The 19,201-nt window shown below is 36.9% G+C and overlaps 1 protein-coding gene and 1 pseudogene across 1 annotated transcript; both read right to left on the bottom strand.

Moving 5' to 3' along the window:
* Positions 13,553-14,890, bottom strand: LOC104760887 (F-box/kelch-repeat protein At5g49000-like). Its single transcript, XM_010483883.2, has one exon. It carries the CDS (start codon positions 14,800-14,802, stop codon positions 13,687-13,689), a length of 1,116 nt encoding a protein of 371 aa, XP_010482185.1. The 5' UTR covers positions 14,803-14,890; the 3' UTR covers positions 13,553-13,686.
* On the bottom strand, positions 16,250-17,408 carry LOC104763267 (annotated as a pseudogene).

Here is a 19,201-nt window from a genome sequence, read left to right as displayed (position 1 = left end):
CATCATGTCATTAGGCCTCTCATGGGCCAAAAATCTCGCCAACACGAGGTAATCCGCATCCAGCCATCTTGGTTCGTGCACAATTCCTTTCAAGGGCACATCACATGCCACTAGGATCGGTGTAATCAGTCCTCCAATGGAGATCTCTCCGCCTCCTTCTCTTCTTTTCACGGCCCACGATTTCAGATAGAGGAATTGATCGAGTAGCACAAACACCATACTAGTATCCGCAACATCTCCTACTAGTGGTGAGCCATCCCTAGTGCTATCCAAAACTCCACACAGTGCAATGTCTAACAGCTGGAGCTCATGATCGTTCACATTCCCAGTCTCTTTTCTAGCAAAAAGAGTGCATGCAAGGGACTTGTGAAAACACCTCAAAACATGGCTCCTTATTTGAGCGGATTTGGAGCTTGTGGACTTGTAGGGGAGCTTGTCTCCTATTGTCAGCCATAGGGACGTCATCTCATTCTTGCTAACCTCCATTCCTTCTCCACTACCAGCTTTGAAGCCATATAGCTTCTCCATCTCCTTGAAAGTGAGCCGGTACTTCTTGTTCCTCACGGAGAAGGTGATGAACCCGATCCCCCCATCGGTTAGTAGGGTCGTGTGGTCCTCGAAATAATGCAGCTTCAAGGTCAAAAGGAAATGGACCGTCTCCTCCTCATATGCTTCAAGGTGAGCTCGCATCATATGGCCCAGGTGGAACATATCAAACAGAAACTTTACATCCCTAGCGATGCCCAATTGCTTCATGGTCTCACGGTGAGGGTATCGGGTACCAACAAAGCTCATCTTCTTGAAGACCTTGAATAGTCTTGCCGGAGTGTCCACCTCTTTCTGCTTCAGCCTCCGCGAGGCTTGGCGTGCCCTCTCTCTCTGCTCCTCTTTTCTCTCTCTTGGTTCTCCTCCTCTCCTTGTTGATCCTCTTCCTCAGCTGCCCTCTCAGCTACCTTTTCACCCTTCTCTGAAGCCGGTCTCTTCCCTCCTGCAACCGCAGCTCTGCTCCTTGATCAAGAGATTTCGATCTCCCCTTGCTCTTCTCCTCCAGCATCAGAATCGACCTCCATGGGGTCGGTTACGGTTCTTTCGGACGTAGACAGGTCCCTACGTCGAGGAGAACGGCGGACAGCACTCGCCATTGGACTCGGTGAGCGAACTCGGTGGCCTACTCGATCGGTTACTCAAGCATCATGGCGGGTGGTGGATCGGGTTGAGCATCGGGTTGGGGAGGCATAACGTCCAGCCAGCGGTTGGGAATGTGGAACGTTTCCTCTCCCTTGAGACTCTTGAGCTTCGACGACATCACCTCCGGTTGTAGCAGCAATGGAGGTCGATCTCCTTCCCTTCCTTTGATAGGTTTTCGCAATTGGCTCCATGTTTGAATTCCTTGAGAATAAAAAGGCTAAGTCTCGAGGTTAATAGGGTTAGTCCCAAAGAAATCGAATAAAACTCGAGTTGTAGAGAGAATAGAAAGTATAGAAGCTAAAGAAACTCTAGGGTTTAAAGACAACTTATCGGTGATAATGAGGGAGAAGGGTTCGACTCCCTTAAATAGAGTAGGGTTTGGTTGGTGGGCTTCACCGAGAGTGGGCTTCCTTGTGGAATTCGGACTCCACTCGCCACCCGAGCAGGGACACGATCAGGCGCGTCGAGTACGGTGTCGAGTTGACCTTCGGGTTCCCCAATTTTCTCTTTTCAATTTTTCCATTTTTTTTTTTATGAAAATTCAAAAATAGAAAAATAAGATAAAACAAATAAATCAAAATTAAAACAAAATAAAAGATACCTTTGGGACTTCCTCCCAAGTGAGCTTGTTTAAAGTCACTAAGCTTGACTCTTCATGCTCCTCTAGCATGGGGTCCATGTGGAAGAGGTTCTGGAATCCTCTCCACTGTAGCAGGCTGGTTCAACAGATTTTCCAGGTTTTGTCTAGGTTCTAAGGCAAATGTGGTGTTGACCTCTTCAAGATGTTGCACCTTCCTTTGTTTGGTCTTAGTAGAAAAAGCTTGACCATCAATGGTTGGCCTCTTAATCCTTTTCTTCACATTGAACTCCATCTTGAAATGCTCACCATGTTCTATTCTGATCTTACCTTGTTTCACCTCGAACACAGCACCAAATGTCGCCAAGAATTGTCTCCCTAGAATCAGTTGATCGTCGGGTTCCTTGTCCATATCAAGAATCATGAATTCGGTAGGCACTTCCACTTTTCCAATCCGGAGAGGCAGATTTTCCAGGAACCCAATCGGATGCCACACTGTTCTATCAGCCAGAACCAAATACAGATTACTTGGTTTAAAATCAGTGAATCCCATCTTGTTGGCAACTGACAGCGGCATAATGCTAACTGAAGCTCCAAGGTCGCACAAACAGTTCTTGAAGATCCGAAGTCCCATCGAACACGGCAACGTGAAAGAGCCAGGATCACCCAGTTTTTCCTCAATTCACAGCTCAGGATCCAGGCACACTCCATTTCTGAGAATCTCAAACCCAATTTCCTTGACAGCTTCCTTAACCTCATCCTCCAATCGAGCTGCCTCCTTGGCAATTTCTTCCTGAAGCTCGTGTGGTGGCAAAATTTTAGGTGGTAGAGCTTTACGGTTAGTCATTCGCTCTGCAAGCGCCTCCAGCTGGATGTCAAGTGCAGCGTTGAACCTTTCCTCTAACTCCCCTCCTGCTGTTGCAGGTGGTTGAGGCTGATCTCGCTTCTCATCATCTACTCGATGCATCATCCGATCACCACCATCGTGTAGGTCATCGGGTTCCACTTCGGGTTGTTCTTCAGTTTGTGATCCTCGAACCAGTGCTCGATCAGGCTCCTCGAGTGAAGGCTCGGGTTCATACTCGGATATATAGTACTTGGCCTCATTTTTCATCGGGTGTTCCACATCCTCTCCATCTTGATCGGCACTGTCCCCAGTGAGGTAGTCCTCATAGTCATCAGCAAGGAAGATGGCTTGAGCAGTGGCATAATCTTTGGGGTTTTGAACAGCCTTACCTGGGAGTTGGTTAATCTTTGGAGTTGGTTGGTTGTTGTGGTGGCTTTCCAGGTATCTAACCTTAGTGTTGAGTGATTCGTACTTGGCATTGAGATCATTGTATCCTGAGTCGATCTTATTGCTCATCTCTGCGAACCGTTTCGCGATGTCCATAGATGTTGTAGCCTGATTCTGAATCATTTGCTGAATGAGACCGCGTAATTCAGCTTCTTGTGATTGGTTTTGCTGACCTTGTTGTTGGAATCCAGGTGGTTGGTTGTAGGTCCTAGAGTACTGCTGCTTAGGTGCATAGCCTTGGTTGTACTGGACAAAAGGCTTCTGTTGGACCGGGTTCCCTTGTTCTGCAGATGGGTAAGTTTGGTCCTGAGGATTGGCAACATTCGGGTTCCGATAAGACAGATTCGGATTCGGCTTGAGGTTGTTGTACCCTCTGTTGTAACCTCCTTGGTTGTTGATGTAGTTAACATCCTCTATCTGTATAGTCTCCCCATCTTGTTGTAGAAACTGCTCTTCCTCTGATAGGGCATGAACATGCTGCTGATGGTTGAGGAGCTTGTCGAGCTTGTCCTTGAGGGCTTTCATGTCCCTCTTGTACTTGGCATCTTCCTCTCCTGTAGATCACACAGAGCGATCATATTCCTCATTGTAGTTGCCATCAGACTGAGCCAAGTTCTCCACTAGGTCCCAACTTTCATCGACATCCGTGTTGAGGAAGTTACCATGGCTTGCGGTGTCCAGCAACATCCGTATCTTGGGGACCACTCCTCTGTAAAGTGTGCTCAGCAATGAAGCATTGCTGAAGCCGTGATGTGGACATTGCGTAGTGTATCCCTTGAAACGTTCCAAAGCGNAGCCTTGGTTGTACTGGACAAAAGGCTTCTGTTGGACCGGGTTCCCTTGTTCTGCAGATGGGTAAGTTTGGTCCTGAGGATTGGCAACATTCGGGTTCCGATAAGACAGATTCGGATTCGGCTTGAGGTTGTTGTACCCTCTGTTGTAACCTCCTTGGTTGTTGATGTAGTTAACATCCTCTATCTGTATAGTCTCCCCATCTTGTTGTAGAAACTGCTCTTCCTCTGATAGGGCATGAACATGCTGCTGATGGTTGAGGAGCTTGTCGAGCTTGTCCNACTCCATTGATCTTAGTGAGGCTACAGAGCCTATCAAATTCATCCAGATATCCAATGGGTACTCCATTGGCAATCCATGAAACTTATTACTTTGTATCATCTGGATGAGACTACTCTTGATCTCAAAATTGTTGTTCTGCACAGCTGGTGGCACAATGCCATTCCTTTGAGTGTGAGTAGTTGGAGCATCTCCTGCTCCTATATTGGTCCTTGCTTCAGGAGCTGGTAGACCAGTACAGATGCCTTACATGCCTCAAGCAATTCTTTCCTAGACAATGAATCTCCAAAACCTTGTCACCACACTCTCGCACTAGCAACAATCAACCTTGATCACTTACCACACTCTCGCACTAGCAATATGAACAAGCAGGCATTAAGAACGATTCATTATTGTCAGTAAACTCAAACTCATCTAATCCCTTACTCAGAGTCAAGTAAACCTCTAGCATTGGCTAATTCACGCATCTCATCTACACCTCTCGGTCGCTGAAACGCCCTAGATCTAATCTCAACCTCTCGGTCTGTTGACAGCATTAAGAACACCAACCTAGAAGGAAATCTATCAATCATTTACAATCAAACTAAGGCATCCTAACCGATCAAGAACACAAAATCATCTATCCCATCCCTAGAAACTTTACTACACTACTCGGACATGATAACAAGGAACAAACTAACGAAAATGAATGAAACTTGCATTGTATTAAAAGATAGAGTAGAGTAGAAAGAGTACAAGATAGAAATCTAAGAAAACTATAAAAACTATGAAATAAAAATGCAAAACGAAAAGGAAAATGTTTGAGTCGCTCAGTTCTCTCACAGAAGCTCTCGCTCTCTGGTTTGAGGGTCTGCGGCGTGCTCCCTTGCGAGCTAGGAGAGGAGGGAGGTTTATATATGGAAACCCTTTTGACCTATCTTCCCAGACCTGCCCGATGGTCTACTCGATGGGGTACACGAGGGTGAAGTCGGGTTACTCCTCGGGTGGATCTTCGGGTTGTTCTTCATGCTCTCGGATCCTCCTCGATCGTGTTGGGGTTCGGACTTGTTCTTGCAGCTCGATGGCTCCTTCGGGTACATGCTCGGATTGTCCTTGTTTATCCCCATTTTTGGCTCTTTAGCACCTGTTTTCATCCAAAATATGCAAATGCAGAAATGCAACAGCCTAAATGGTCTAAAAGTGAATTCCTACAGTTACTGACCTAAAAATGCTAAGTTAGAGGTATGAACAATGTAAAATATGGACAAAAAAGAATGCTAAAAACATATAAATTAGAGAGTTATCATGGTTCCACTACGCTCACAACTCCAACAGGTAGTATCCCTCTTTATGATGTTCTTGTCTTTCCAACCATGGAGAAATCACTTTTATCGGTCTCCAAGTTGTATGATGACTATCCCTGTGGAGTCTTCCTTGATTTTAATTATGTATATGTTATTGATTTACCAACTCAGAGGGTTGTGGCCAAAGGACCACATCGTGAAGGGCTTTATGTGTTGAAGAATGAGGAATTGGGAGCTTTCTACTCTCATCATCAGATTTCAGTCGGTGATATGGTGTGGCATCAACGTTTGGGACATGCGAACTTCCTGATTCTTTAACTCTTACAATCTAGCAAGGCCATTACCGTTAATAAGACCAGCACCACTTCTGTTTGTGAACCTTGCCAAATAGGAAAGAACACTAAGCTTCCTTTTTATTCTTCTAGTTCTTCTGTTAAGGGAACACTTGATCGATTACACTGTGATCTATGGAGTCCATCACCAATTGTATCTGTTCAAGGTTTCAAATATTATGCAGTTATTTTGGATGAATACTCTCGCTACTCCTTGATATTCCCTCTCAAGTCTAAATCTGATTTTTGTGATGTGTTTATGGTTTTTCAAAAACAAATTGAGAATCGGTTGGGTAAGAAGATTAAGGTTTTTCAAAGTAATGGTGGTGGTGAGTTTACTAGTACTCGATTCAGAACACATCTACAAAGCCATGGGATTCAACATTTGCTCTTGTGTCCATCAACCTCAGAGCAAAATGGGATGGCTGAACGTAAACATAGACATCTCACCGAGCTTGGCTTGTCTATGTTATTTCAAAGTAAAACCCCATTAAAGTTTTGGGTCGAAGCCTTCTACTCCGCCAATTTTATTAGTAACTTGCTCCCATCCCCATCTCTTAATCACCAAAGTCTGCATGAATTGTTACTTAAGAGCAAGCCGGATTACTCATTTCCTCGTATTTTTGACTTTGCGTGTTATCCCTGTTTCTGATCCTCCACTCAACATAAGTTTGAACCACGATCCCTTCAGTGTGTCTTTCTTGGATACCACGCACAGTACAAAGGCTACAGGTGTCTCTACCCTCCTACTGGTGGCATTTATATTAGTCGCCATGTGATCTTTGATGAGACTTGCTTCCCATTCACGACAGATATAAGGATTTGGTGACCCTACACAAGACTGGAACCCTCGGTGCTTGGCAGGCTGCGAATGCCTCTCTCCCGACTCCTGTTCTACCTGTTCTTCCATCCTACATCACCAATTCTCATCATGATTCCTAGTGGCTTGAATATGTGGTAGAATATCCTCAGGATGATTCTTGTTGTGCTGATCCTCAGGAAATTGATCCTTTCCGGTGGGAACGACTTTGCGTTGAAGAAATTAACCATCGTAATACAGAAATCGCACTTTTTCCAGAAATTCTTGGGCATTTTGGTTTGATACTCCTTCTTCGAAATCGAATCAAGTCACATGGGGAAGCTCTTTGAGATCTTTGTATACATTCTCTTCTGTCGAGGAGTTATGGAGGTGTGAGATCTCTCTCTCTATATTGTTAATCTCAATTGGTATTTTCTATTGTTTACAAATTACGAGAGAAAATCTAAGGCTATAGGGAATTTGAGTGCATTCGGTGATTTCTGCAAACAATCTCTTTAGTGCAATGGTTTGTTACCAAGTTTTGATTAATTAGAAGCGTTGCTTTCATGGATTTGCTCAATTTTTGTATTGAAAAATGTTTTAACATTGTATCTGTACATTTACTGTAACTTTACTCAGGAATTATCGTAAGAAATAATGATCAGTTCTCATTATTGTTTCCATCTAACAAGCTCGTTTGGATTTTGTGTGCCTTATTATTCCATGTTATATGTGTCATGGATGGCTGAGTTTAACTAAAGTTGTTAAATTGTTGATGCAGTCTTTACAATAACATTCATCCTCCAACCAAGTGGGTTCCAGGGGCCGATATCTACTGCTTCAAACATAAGATTGATCTGAAATGGGAAGATCGTACCTGTGCTAATGGATGAAAATGGACTATGATGTTCCCTAAAGCTACACTAGAAAGAACGCTGTAGATGCGGATGCTCAGGTAAATAAAAATACCTTGTTCTTGAGGAAAGATAACCATGTAGTTAGTGAACTTCCTTAGTTTCCTAAGTTCTTAACCAAATACTAATGAGGAGACTATACGAGAAGAGAATCTAATCTCGTTCACACAATAACACATATATACATTGGCTTAGTTTCGTAGCAGTTGGTATAGAGATCACAAAACATCTTCACATTGAAGCATGATGAATTAGGTATAGAAATCGATCCTTTCCAGTTGGTATAAACTTGAAAATATCTTATACCCCCTCTTTATTACAATGGATGATTTTCTAAAACTTTTAAGTATTGCAAAGATTGATTTTTCTACTAATTTTTATCAATTAATGTTAGAAAATTGTAAATTTCAAAAGTCATTAAATGGAAAATTAAAACTATGATGAATTACTATTGGTTAGTAATTACAAAATATGTTATTATAAATAAATAATGCAATTATAGCTAAACATTAAATATTTTTCTTAATTTATATAAAAATCTTAAAACAACATCTATTGTGATACAGAAAGGGTATTATGAAACAAAAAAAACTTCTCTAAAACATCTTATATTATAGATCAGAGGTAATATTAATTAATGAGGGTGATTAGCTAAATGGTGTGTCGAGTTCTTTAGCAACAACACCTCATCACAATTTTAAAAAATGATTCGCTATTAATATATAGATGATAAATTTATGATATAAATAGATAATAATACCTAACAATTTTTATATTGTCATGTATTACATTTATTTTAATTAGAAAACATATGAGTTTATAAAAACAAAATATATGTATCGATATTAGTTTGCTGACATCTTCATATTTTTATGTGGTGGTGGTGGCTGCTTTCCGTGCATTGGAGGAAAAATTGGAAATGGCTGTTTTCCGTGTATTGGAGGAAAATTTGGATATGTCACACTGAGAAACTGATTTGTTGACATCTTCACATTCTTATGTGATGGTGGTGGTCCTGGTGGATGTTTTCCATGTTTTGGAGGGTAAAATGGATGTGTCACGCCTGGAAATTGGTTCACCGATACTTTTGCATTTTTGTCTTGTATAGAATGAAATGACTTGGTTGAGAAAGTTGGGTATCTAGCATGTACAAGGCCAAATGCAAGAAGAAGCAAAATAACGACCATTTTTATTGGAGAGAAGTTGATAATCATTTTCATATTTTTGTTTGCGACTAAAAATGTTTATACAGGATGGAGTGTTATATAGAGACATAGAGTGGAAAGTGAACATTAATTGCTTTGATCTATTCATTTAATTGCAATACATATACATTTAATAATTATGAATTGTAAAAGTAAAAGTATTAAATTATTATTTGACTTTAAAAAAGAAAATATATTAAATACACTAAAAGAAATCATCCTTTGTGATACAAAAAAAATTCTTAAACATCATGTATTAAAATAATGTACAGAGGGAGTATATACTAATGATAGTAAAACAATATTAGTGAATATCACGACAATTTATTCTTTACAATCTTATAAACAATGTTCTAAAATACGCTAGGCACTAGCCGGGCGGTGGACCACCGTTTAGCGTATAGCCGTATACGCGGCTGTATATACGGAATATATACAGTAAATATATTTTATTAAAAATATATATAGATATGAATATATTACATATAAATAATTAAATATATATAATAAAAACAAAATAAATATCAAAATCTTTGCAAAAATACTCATAAAATTGTCAAACTAATAGTATCAACCTTTATATACAAGAATCCATTGGAACTTGAATAATTTCTGAAAATAATTACAAAAGACAAATATGCGGTGAGATTCCAAAACAGAGTTTTACGATATCAAAACTCTGTATTTATGATTACTAAAATAATCTCTAGACTCTACTTTTTTTTTCTCCTTTACAAACAAACGCTTTTAATACCCTAACCCAATCTCTAGGCTTTAGTTTTTTTTATCTTCTTTTATGACAACAACCAACGAATTCTTTCATCATTATTTTCAAAGAGTTTTTGACTATTTGGGTTTTATACTCCAAACTCATTGACGAGACGAGAGTATAGGAGGTACATGACTTTTCCTTTGCTAAAATTAATATCAGCCTACCTAAATTACTTGAGACTAAAGGATAGGAGTATCCTCTTTTCTTAAATAAGTTCACGAACTATTTTGATAGGCCGTTGCGGCGTTGCGTTTTTCGCAGCAAATTTAAATTGTTCTCATGCATTAGTTGTTCCAAGAACGACCTGCTTAGAATTCATCAAGAGCGTACATGCATGTTGGTGTACAGTTATACATGGATATAGATTATTCTTATCAATGAGAATACTGACAAGTGTATATATATATATGACAACATGTCCTGTGGACCCCACTAACTCCCGCTAGCTTGCCCCCATAGGCCCCAAGCTGGCTCTGCAGGGCATCGATCCTAACCCCTCACTATGGATATCCAAATCCACCAGTAGGTTATTGGTGCATCAGGCGTTTCTCGAACTCTGGTCTCCATCCTTTAACAACCTTCCTACATGACAAGTTGTCACCAATTGATCTGCAGCTCCTGTATATTTAATGAGAGACTATTGAAAACAGAAAACTGTTCTTCTTTTTTCTTCATAATTTAACCAAGTCTTTCAGGTTCAATTGTTGATTTTCCTCCAAGTGAAGAAACCAATCGGGTTTAGTTAACCAAATTAAATCTAGATTTGGCCACTAGAGCAACTCTAGTGGTGGTTAATAGACCATTTGGGGTTCTTAATATTGTAAAAATTAATAATTCAGTTAAATAATTAATCTAAATATTATGAAAAAAAAAAACTCAAACCACTACTAAAAAGACTAAATTTTAGGTTTTCAGAGCATCCACGTTAGTGATACTCATTAGAGTGTCTTAAGTTTTGATTATTATTAAGTTAAGATTAATTCAATAAGCACCCACTAATGTGTTATTAATTTTTCTCAATTGATCCTTAACCATGGGTGTCTTAACATTAAAAGTTAATTATATAAAATGTGACTTTAGTATATTTTATAATGTTACTTATAGAATTTATACAAAATTAGGAAAATAAAAGTCGAAAATGTAACTATAGGCTGTGAATGGTTGTCTAGTTGAAAATTCCCCCTTTTTTAGCATTGAATCTTCCAACTTTAAAGGAGTAGCATCACCAAGATTAGCATCAGTAGGCTTTTCTAATAAATCATCATTCGGCTTATGTGAATTCCTTGGAATAATAACTGTTGATTATCCCCGATCAACTCCCACATCATCACCATCACTTGTATCATGTTGGTCCTTATTCAAATCGAATTGGACTTTACTCCTATGATCATCAACTATTCTTTTGAACGTAACACACAACCGAATCATATTTTTCCTTTTCAGATATGCAAGAAAATTTTTCATTCCTCTATCATTTATCAATACAACAGGTGGAGAATCAACTTTAACCTCTGAGGATAAATAACTGAATTCTACATCAAACATACTTTGCTCTATTTCATAGTCTTCTGAAACCATCACCTTCAACTCTTCAAGAGATGTACTGGGTTGCAAAGTCAGTAATCTTGTACGTTTTTGTTCATCATCAATAAATCTCCACTCCTTGTTGGCATCCAATCTCCATACACCACAAGTAACGTAGATTTGCATCATAATCAGGTAAATAAAAATCTCGTGAAGGGTGAAGATAAAGAAAAGCTGGTGGAAGGTTGAAGAGAGGGAAAAGAATCGATCATGATAGGTTAAGTTATGAGCAAATCTATTTTTGTGTATTTTTTTTTCTTCTAAATAATTAAGAAGCACATTCTAAAATATATTTGAACATATCTAAACAATAAATACGGAATCGTAACCATAAATTATGATTATTTAAAAAATATTTACTTTTCTTATTTCATTTATTTTCTTTCTATTTCTATGGTATTCTAAGTTTTACAGATTATAAATTCTAAATTATTTATGATATATCTTTTACTTCTTTTAGTATATAGAGTAAAACGTGGAAAATATATTCTGAATCATATAGAATAGAGTAAAATGTAGAATACATATTCTTAATTGTTTAGAACATACAAAATTCAGTATTCTGTTGGTTTAGAACAAATTTTCCTTCTAAACTACGTAGAACATTTACAAACTGTAGAATGAATAATCTAAATATTTCAGAACTTGAAAAATCGTAGAAACTATTTTCTGAACATTTTAGATCAAAAATCATCAATATAAAAAACTGATTTTTCACACCAAAACAATTTAAAAAAAAAAAACTTATTCACAGTTGTTTACTAACATGGTTTTCTGATTTATTTTTGTTTAACCTCCTTAAAACTTCCCTATATCTATTAGTAAGAGTATTTTCGTCATAATTGACAATCTTCAAAAAAAAGGTGTAGATGGACAAACTTTTTTTAAAAACTCCTTTATTTCCAATTTTCCCATATAGTTTCCTAAACTATTTGAATTTATTATTTACAATTAATATAGTTTCATAAAATATAGGAATGTATCATTAATAGTTAATATAGTTTACTAAAATACGAGAATAGTTTGAATCGAATATAACACACGACTAACTGTTTTTTAAATGTTTAGAAAACTATTTGGAAAACTTAATAAATTCAAAATTAATTATTTATGCTTTATTCTCGTATCCAGTAATAGATTCGAAATCTAAGACCATCTGCAATAGTTTTCCCTATTGTTTCCTCTATAATAGAGATAAGTTTTGCTCCAATGGTTTTCCCTATTTTTTCCTTTATAAAAGAATCTTACAAATATATACTATTTTATTTTACAATTACACCTTTTATTTTTAAAATTGCAAACTAACCCATTTACTACAAATTTTGTAACAATTTCATAAAATTATCTTTTGCAAATGGTAGTTTCAATATTTTAGAATATTTATACTTAAATTTATATTATTAGTTCTTAAAATACTTATTTTATTTATTTTGGTCATAAGTAAAAGAAGTAGAAGATTAAGAGGACTACTTTGCAAATAAAATAGTTCAACTCTATTTATAGAGAAAAAAATAGTGTTCCTCTATATATAGAGGAAAAATAGCAATCTAAATTATAGAGGTGAAAATAGAAATGTATTGGAGCAAAAATTACTCTATAACAGAGTTTAGAGGCAAAAATAGACGACCATTGGAGATGTTCTAAGTATCCATTGTTATAACTAATTTTAAAAAGAGTTAATCATTTATTTCTTCAATAACTATTACTTTTAGGGAGGTTTAGTTTTTAAAAAAAAAAATTAATTATGTAGGCAAGTGGGTCTGTTTTGCAACATGATGTATGTTATGTTTTTTTTAAGATGTAAGTGTACTCCCCATTTAATAGTATAGATACCCAAAATTATAATTATAAATCTGAATATATCAATTAGTTTTATACCTAAATATCCAAAACAATTAAACTGTCAGAATATTATTTGTTATATTTGTCAAAATTTAACTACATTTAAGGTACAGTATTTATTAGGTCCTGAAATTTGCAGCCCAAACCTACCAAAACACGATAACACCCGAAATGAAACCAAAGCGAAAATCTAAAATTATGGATCCTAAATTCATAAACCCGTTAAACCTAAAATCGATCTGAACCCGAACAGGGTTTCCATTGTATAACAACAAAATCATTCAATTTCAATTTCCTCGACTTTATTTTTCCCTCTTTGTTCTTTCTTGGTCTTAGTCCCATCTCATACATTCTTTCTAAGACCGGCAACAAGGATATATATATATATATATACTCACTTTGATGTCCCACCAAGTTGTAGTTTCAACCGGTCAAGGTGCATTATATAATGCCATCTTCAGCGTCCATCTTCTTCTCTATATAGCTTTCCAGGATCTCGGCCATTTTGTTGTGACTAGTTTACTACTCTAGTTGTTCAGATATTAAAACAAAAGATCAGGTATAGAGCCTCTCAAAAGATATTGCTGTTTGTTAGTTTTGATAAAATCTTTAACTGCAAAATCATTCATCATCACGCCTTTGAACCTATTCACCCAAAACAATGTTTCACAGACCTTAAAGCAGCACGGAATAATAAACTAACCATCAAAGATTTAAAAGCGAAACGATGTCGATATCATTCAATCATCCAACAAAATGATATATCTAATACCAACAAATCACGAAAGATTCACCAACTTTTACATCAGTCTTGTATGGCATTCATCAAAGGGTAGCAGCAAGAACACCCACAAAATTGTAAGAGCTAGGGACTGTAAGCATATCATCAAACCACTCGACCTTTCCACGAATATCCTGATTCCTGCATCTTCCAAAGGAAACCACCGCACAAGAAATCGTATGACTCTTATAGCCAGCAGAAGGTAAATACTTGTCCCACAAAATCGCCATCTTTCCACCATAATCCACCAACTTAACACAACAACTATCAACCGTAGACAATCCTTTCAAACCCTTCAAACGCCTCCACAATCTTTTCTCTGAGTTGTACCATTTGATTCCACCAGGACGATAACAATAGAGTATGTTACCTATCACGCAATAACAAGGATAAAACAATCCTGAATCCATATTCTGATGCTCTCCTACATCTCCCCATTTATCTCCTTCAGGCTTGTAAGCCACAACCTTATCCCCAATCAAGTAGATTTCTCCTTCAATCACTGCGCTCGTGTATATACTACTACATCTCTTATCAAGAGGGCTCAACACAGGCTCCCAAGATTGAGTCTTTACATCGAAAACCTCCATCCAATTAGAGGAATTGGAGTCTTCCAAGCTTCCTGATACATAAATCTTCCCATCAACAACATTAGCAGCTGGGTTATACCGCTCCATCAGCATGCTTGGAGCCTCGTGCCAAGTATGAGACCTGCAGTCTAACATTGAGACGCTAGAGGAAGGTGAATTCTCAACGGATCCGCCAATGGCATAGATATTAGAACCAACCGTCACGAGAACCTTGTAGTCCACAGGAGGTGAATTCTGAATCGGAATTGGAACCAAAACATATCCACTTGAGTAGTCTGTCTTCTGGGTTTGATTAGGTCTTCGGTAGAGAGTGAACCAACGTGGGTTAGGGTCAGGAGGGAAATCTAAGCATACGTAGAGACAACTCTCCGTGCGGTTCAAGAAAGATCGAGTGTTGTAAAGCTCTTGCGACGCAACGAGGGATCGACAGTTCTTGGAGACTACGGAGAGAGACGGGTAGTATAATCTCGAGACGCGTGCGAAGCAGGTCAATAGTAGATCATAGGGAAGTGATGGATCTGGAGCCGATTCCGACGGCGGCGACTTCTTCTTCTCCTTCGACGATGACATTTTGGGGAAGAAATCGCCGGATTCTTCTACCTCTCCGCCGGCTTTGAGTGAATACAGATTTAGGGTTTTTTAAATAATTCTCGACCGCAGTTTCTTGGATTGAGCGCAAATGAAGGATTAGTTTGATAATGGACTTGGTATAGAAATGTTGATGGGCCTCAAATTGGTAAATAATTTTGCTCCTTTTTTTTTGTCGCCTAATTTTTGAAAGAATGAGGAGATTTATTTGGACAAAGACAAAAACTATTGAATAAGTACATTTCTTGGTTATTCTGTGCTGTGTCTAACTGCTACTTTTATGTCCATAAGAAAAAGCTAAATGAAGTGATATAGATTTGTTCCTAGATCGGATCACTTGAGAAAGGTAGATCTTTGATTAATGTTTCTCTTGGTTTACAAAGTTTAATATATTTCGGAAACTATATATATGAATAAAGTTATGAACATTTTGCTTTGATGTTCCTTGAGAATGAGATATTTTGACTGAGCCTAGTTTTGCTAATTACATAAGCTTAATCAATCATCTCATTGTTATTCAAAAAGTGTTTATTTCCGTTCATATAACGTTTTAATTATGTACTCTATGCTAATTAAGCAATCAAACTTACAAAGTGTCCTAAGCATGCAATTTATTATTTTATATCTGTTATTGAGCTGGGATCAGATGCAAATCCTTCTAGGAAAACAAAAGAGGGAAAATGTGATCTTTGATGCATTTTGTAACGGAATCCAGAATGCCATTGTTGCTGCTATGTTCCAAATCACTTGTGGAGCACAAACTACTCATTTGCAAAAGTCAATAGATAGCAAACTTTTGTTCTTATTGCTCCAAAACAGAGTGTTTTACCGTTTTAGCATCAAAAGGGTTTACAATTATCAAGAGAATATAATCAAAACAGGGATTAATGAAATCCGGGGAGATTTTAGATACTAGTTGCCATTTCTGCATGCTCTTTAAGCCTCCATATATAAACTTAACTTATCCTCTAGACTTCCATCATCTTTGGTTACAGAGACTACGTTCATATATACATGAGAAATCCTCGAGAAATAGTGCATCCTTTTTCGAAAAACCTTTGAACAAGTTCAGAACTTTTTATACAACAAAAGACTCACTGAAAATAAGAAAATCAAAAAAAAGCTCTTTGTTTGATGACCTTTTCTTCTTTTAATCTTGACGACAAAGAAAAAGCCAATTTTTTCAAACGTACATGTATCTTGTTTTACTTTAATTTTTTCCTATGAAAGTTGTGAACTATTTATATTCTGGCCAAAACAACGTCTCATATATGTAGGCCTTACAGCAACACAAATAAGCTAACCATTAAAAGGTATAACAAGCGAAATGTCGATAGCATTCAGTTAAAACGCAACACACAATCATCCAATAGTTAAAATGATATAGCTTAGCCACAAATCACTAAAGATTCAGTACCACATTGAAGCATCAAAGAGTAACAGCAAGAGCACCCACATATTTATAAGACATAGGAACTGTAAGCATAGCATCAAACCACTCGACCTTTCCCCAGATCTCCCGACTGTTGTGCCTTTCAAGGGAAATCACTGTACACCAAAACGTCGTATTGTTGCACCCATTAGAAGCCGTATACTTGTCCCAAAAAACCGCCATCTTTCCACCATAATCCCCCAACTTAATATAACCATAACTAGCAAACTTAGGCAATCCTTCCAAGCCCTTCAAGTTCATCCACCTATCTATCTCAGAGTTGTACCATTTTATTCCACCTTCATAATAACTATAGAGTACGTCATCTATCACACAATAAGATAGCCCAAACCTTTTAGTTGACTCCAAACTCCACTTTCTTACATCTTTCCATCTCTCTTGTTTTGGATTGTAAGACACACCTGTATGCAACATGTAGATTTCTCCTTCTATCACTGCGCTCTTGTATATACGTCCATATCTTCTCACTGATGAAGGGCTCCTGACAGGCTCCCAGGATTGAGTTTTTGGATCGAAAACCTCCATCCAGTTTGAGGAATCGACTTCATCCACTTTGAATCGAATTCTTCATCAAAGCATCCTGCTACATATATTTTTCCATCAACAACATTAGCAGCTGGATAGTTCCGCTTCATCAGCATGCTTGGAGCCTCGTGCCACGTATGAAGCTGGCAATCTAGGATCGAGACGCTGGACGATAACGCATTGAAAATGTAGATATTAGAACCAAGCACTACAAGAACGTTGCAGAGTTGGTTCGATGGAGGTGAATTGTGAATTGTGAATGGGACTAAAACGTATCCACTTGACTTGGTCGTCTTCCTCTTGGTTAGGGTTTTATTAGGTTCCCGGGAGAGAGTGAACCAACGTGGGTTATAGTCAGGAGGGAACTTTAAGCACACGTAGAGACAACTCTCTCTGTGGTTTAATAAAGACCGAGTCTTGTATAGCTCCGGTGAAGCGACGAGGGTTTGAAAGCTTTTGGAGACTAAAGAGAGAGTCGGGTAGTACAATCTTGATACGCGTGCGAAGCAAGTCAATAGCAAATCATTGGAAGTGATGGATTTGGTGTCTTCTTTTTCTTATGTTTTGACGACGTTGGAGAGATCATCAAGAAATCGATATCGCTGTTCATGATCTACTTCTTCTCCTTCTTGCAACGAACAAATTTAGGGTTTTGATTTGTCTTAACTAAACAACTCATTTGATTTCCATCGAGTTTTACTTTTAATGGGCCTCAAAAAGTCAAAATATAATTTTGATCTTCTTTTCTGTTGTCGCCTAAAATTTTTATAAAAAAGAAGTTTAAAAAAAAAAATGTAAACTGAGCTTGACACACCAGCATAGCAGAATATGATTATTTTTAAAAAAATTAAACCGTACATTAATTTCCTATTATTTATAAAAAAAATTGATATAAGACTTGTTAATTGCATACAAAATTGATATATGACTTGTTAATTGCATATTTAAATTATATAAGTATAACCATAAATAATATGCTATTGATTTTTTTTTTATCTTTTTGTATACAATATATATATATATATATACATATATATATCTTTTTTTGGAATGAGTATTAGTTGAACTTATGTTTTATTTTAAGAAAAAAATAAGATTGTAAATCAACTTTAAACTATGTAACATAAAAAATAAACAAACAAAAGAAAATATGAATTTTTTATTGGATTATCGAAATTTGGAAAAATTCAATAAAATGATTAAAAAAGGATTTTCAAATATACACATTTTTCTATGTCACTTTTCAAAAATACCCCTTTCACGGTGTCCATTTTTAATATATAAAATGATTAAATTCTAAACCCTAAACCCTAAATACTAAACTCTACCTCCTAAAAACTATACCCTAAATATAAAATAGAGAATCCAAACCTAAAAAAAAAAATTCTAAGAATTAATCTAACATATTGTAATTGTGTAAAAGATGATAGAAATGAAAATATTCAAAGAAAATGGGTATTTTTGCAAAGGAGTATGTCAAAAAGGATATCTATAGAACCAAATTCAGGATTGGGATGGTGGTGTGGTGATGGTGAGAATTAGACTTTAGTTATGGGTGCAACATGTCAGCGTTGCAGTTCGTCCTCACTTCATTCGGAGCTTGAAGCATTATTATGGGCGATGGAGTGTAGTCTTTCTAGAGGCATTGATTGTAATCTATGGTAATCAAGCAATCAAACAATCAAACTTACAAAGTGTCCTAAGCATGCATTTTAATTATTTTATATCTGTTATTGAGCTGGGATCAGATGCAAATCCTTCAAGGAGAACAAAAGAGGGAAAATGTGATCTGTTGATGCATATAATTATTTTAATCAAATTAATTTAAAATTCTGAAACAAATTGTATATACAAAAATCCACACGTATGCATCTCTGCAAGAAGGCAACTTAATTCCGACTTGTCTGTTTAATAGAGAACAAACACTTCAGTATGTGTATTGTTCATACGTGTAAACAACTAAAACAGCGTTTCAGAGCAATTTGTGCGGTAATTGGCACTAAATAAACGAACTTTAACACAATTCAAATTAAAGTGTTCTGTGCATGCATATAATTAACATATATATATATAGATTCTAGGATCATTCAAACCTACAAAATGCCCTAAGTATTTTCTTCCTTAGACCAACCAGACCACTTAAAATAAACCAAGCACCATATATGACCATGACCATGATCATCATCTTGCATAAAGAACTAACGGTAATATAAACAAAAAAATAAAAACGAAAGAAACAAGTGAAGTCTTGCATATATATTTTTTTGTCTAAACACTTCCCACGGTGATAAGACGGAATGTATTGTATGATTGACCATAGATCCTCTGTCAAAGAATCACTCATCTTCACGGAGTTTGTGTGTGTGTGTCAAGAAAAATAAAGGCCACGAGCTCACGAGTATA

This window comes from Camelina sativa, chromosome 18 (genome assembly GCF_000633955.1).
Source record: "Camelina sativa cultivar DH55 chromosome 18, Cs, whole genome shotgun sequence".
NCBI classification, from domain to species: Eukaryota; Viridiplantae; Streptophyta; class Magnoliopsida; order Brassicales; family Brassicaceae; genus Camelina; species Camelina sativa.
This window is presented reverse-complemented; position numbering and strand designations above follow the sequence as displayed.

Bases quoted from the DNA above. Each gene is read 5' to 3' on its own strand.
- LOC104760887 (XM_010483883.2), bottom strand. From the start codon at position 14,802: ATGTCATCGTCGAAGGAGAAGAAGAAGTCGCCGCCGTCGGAATCGGCT.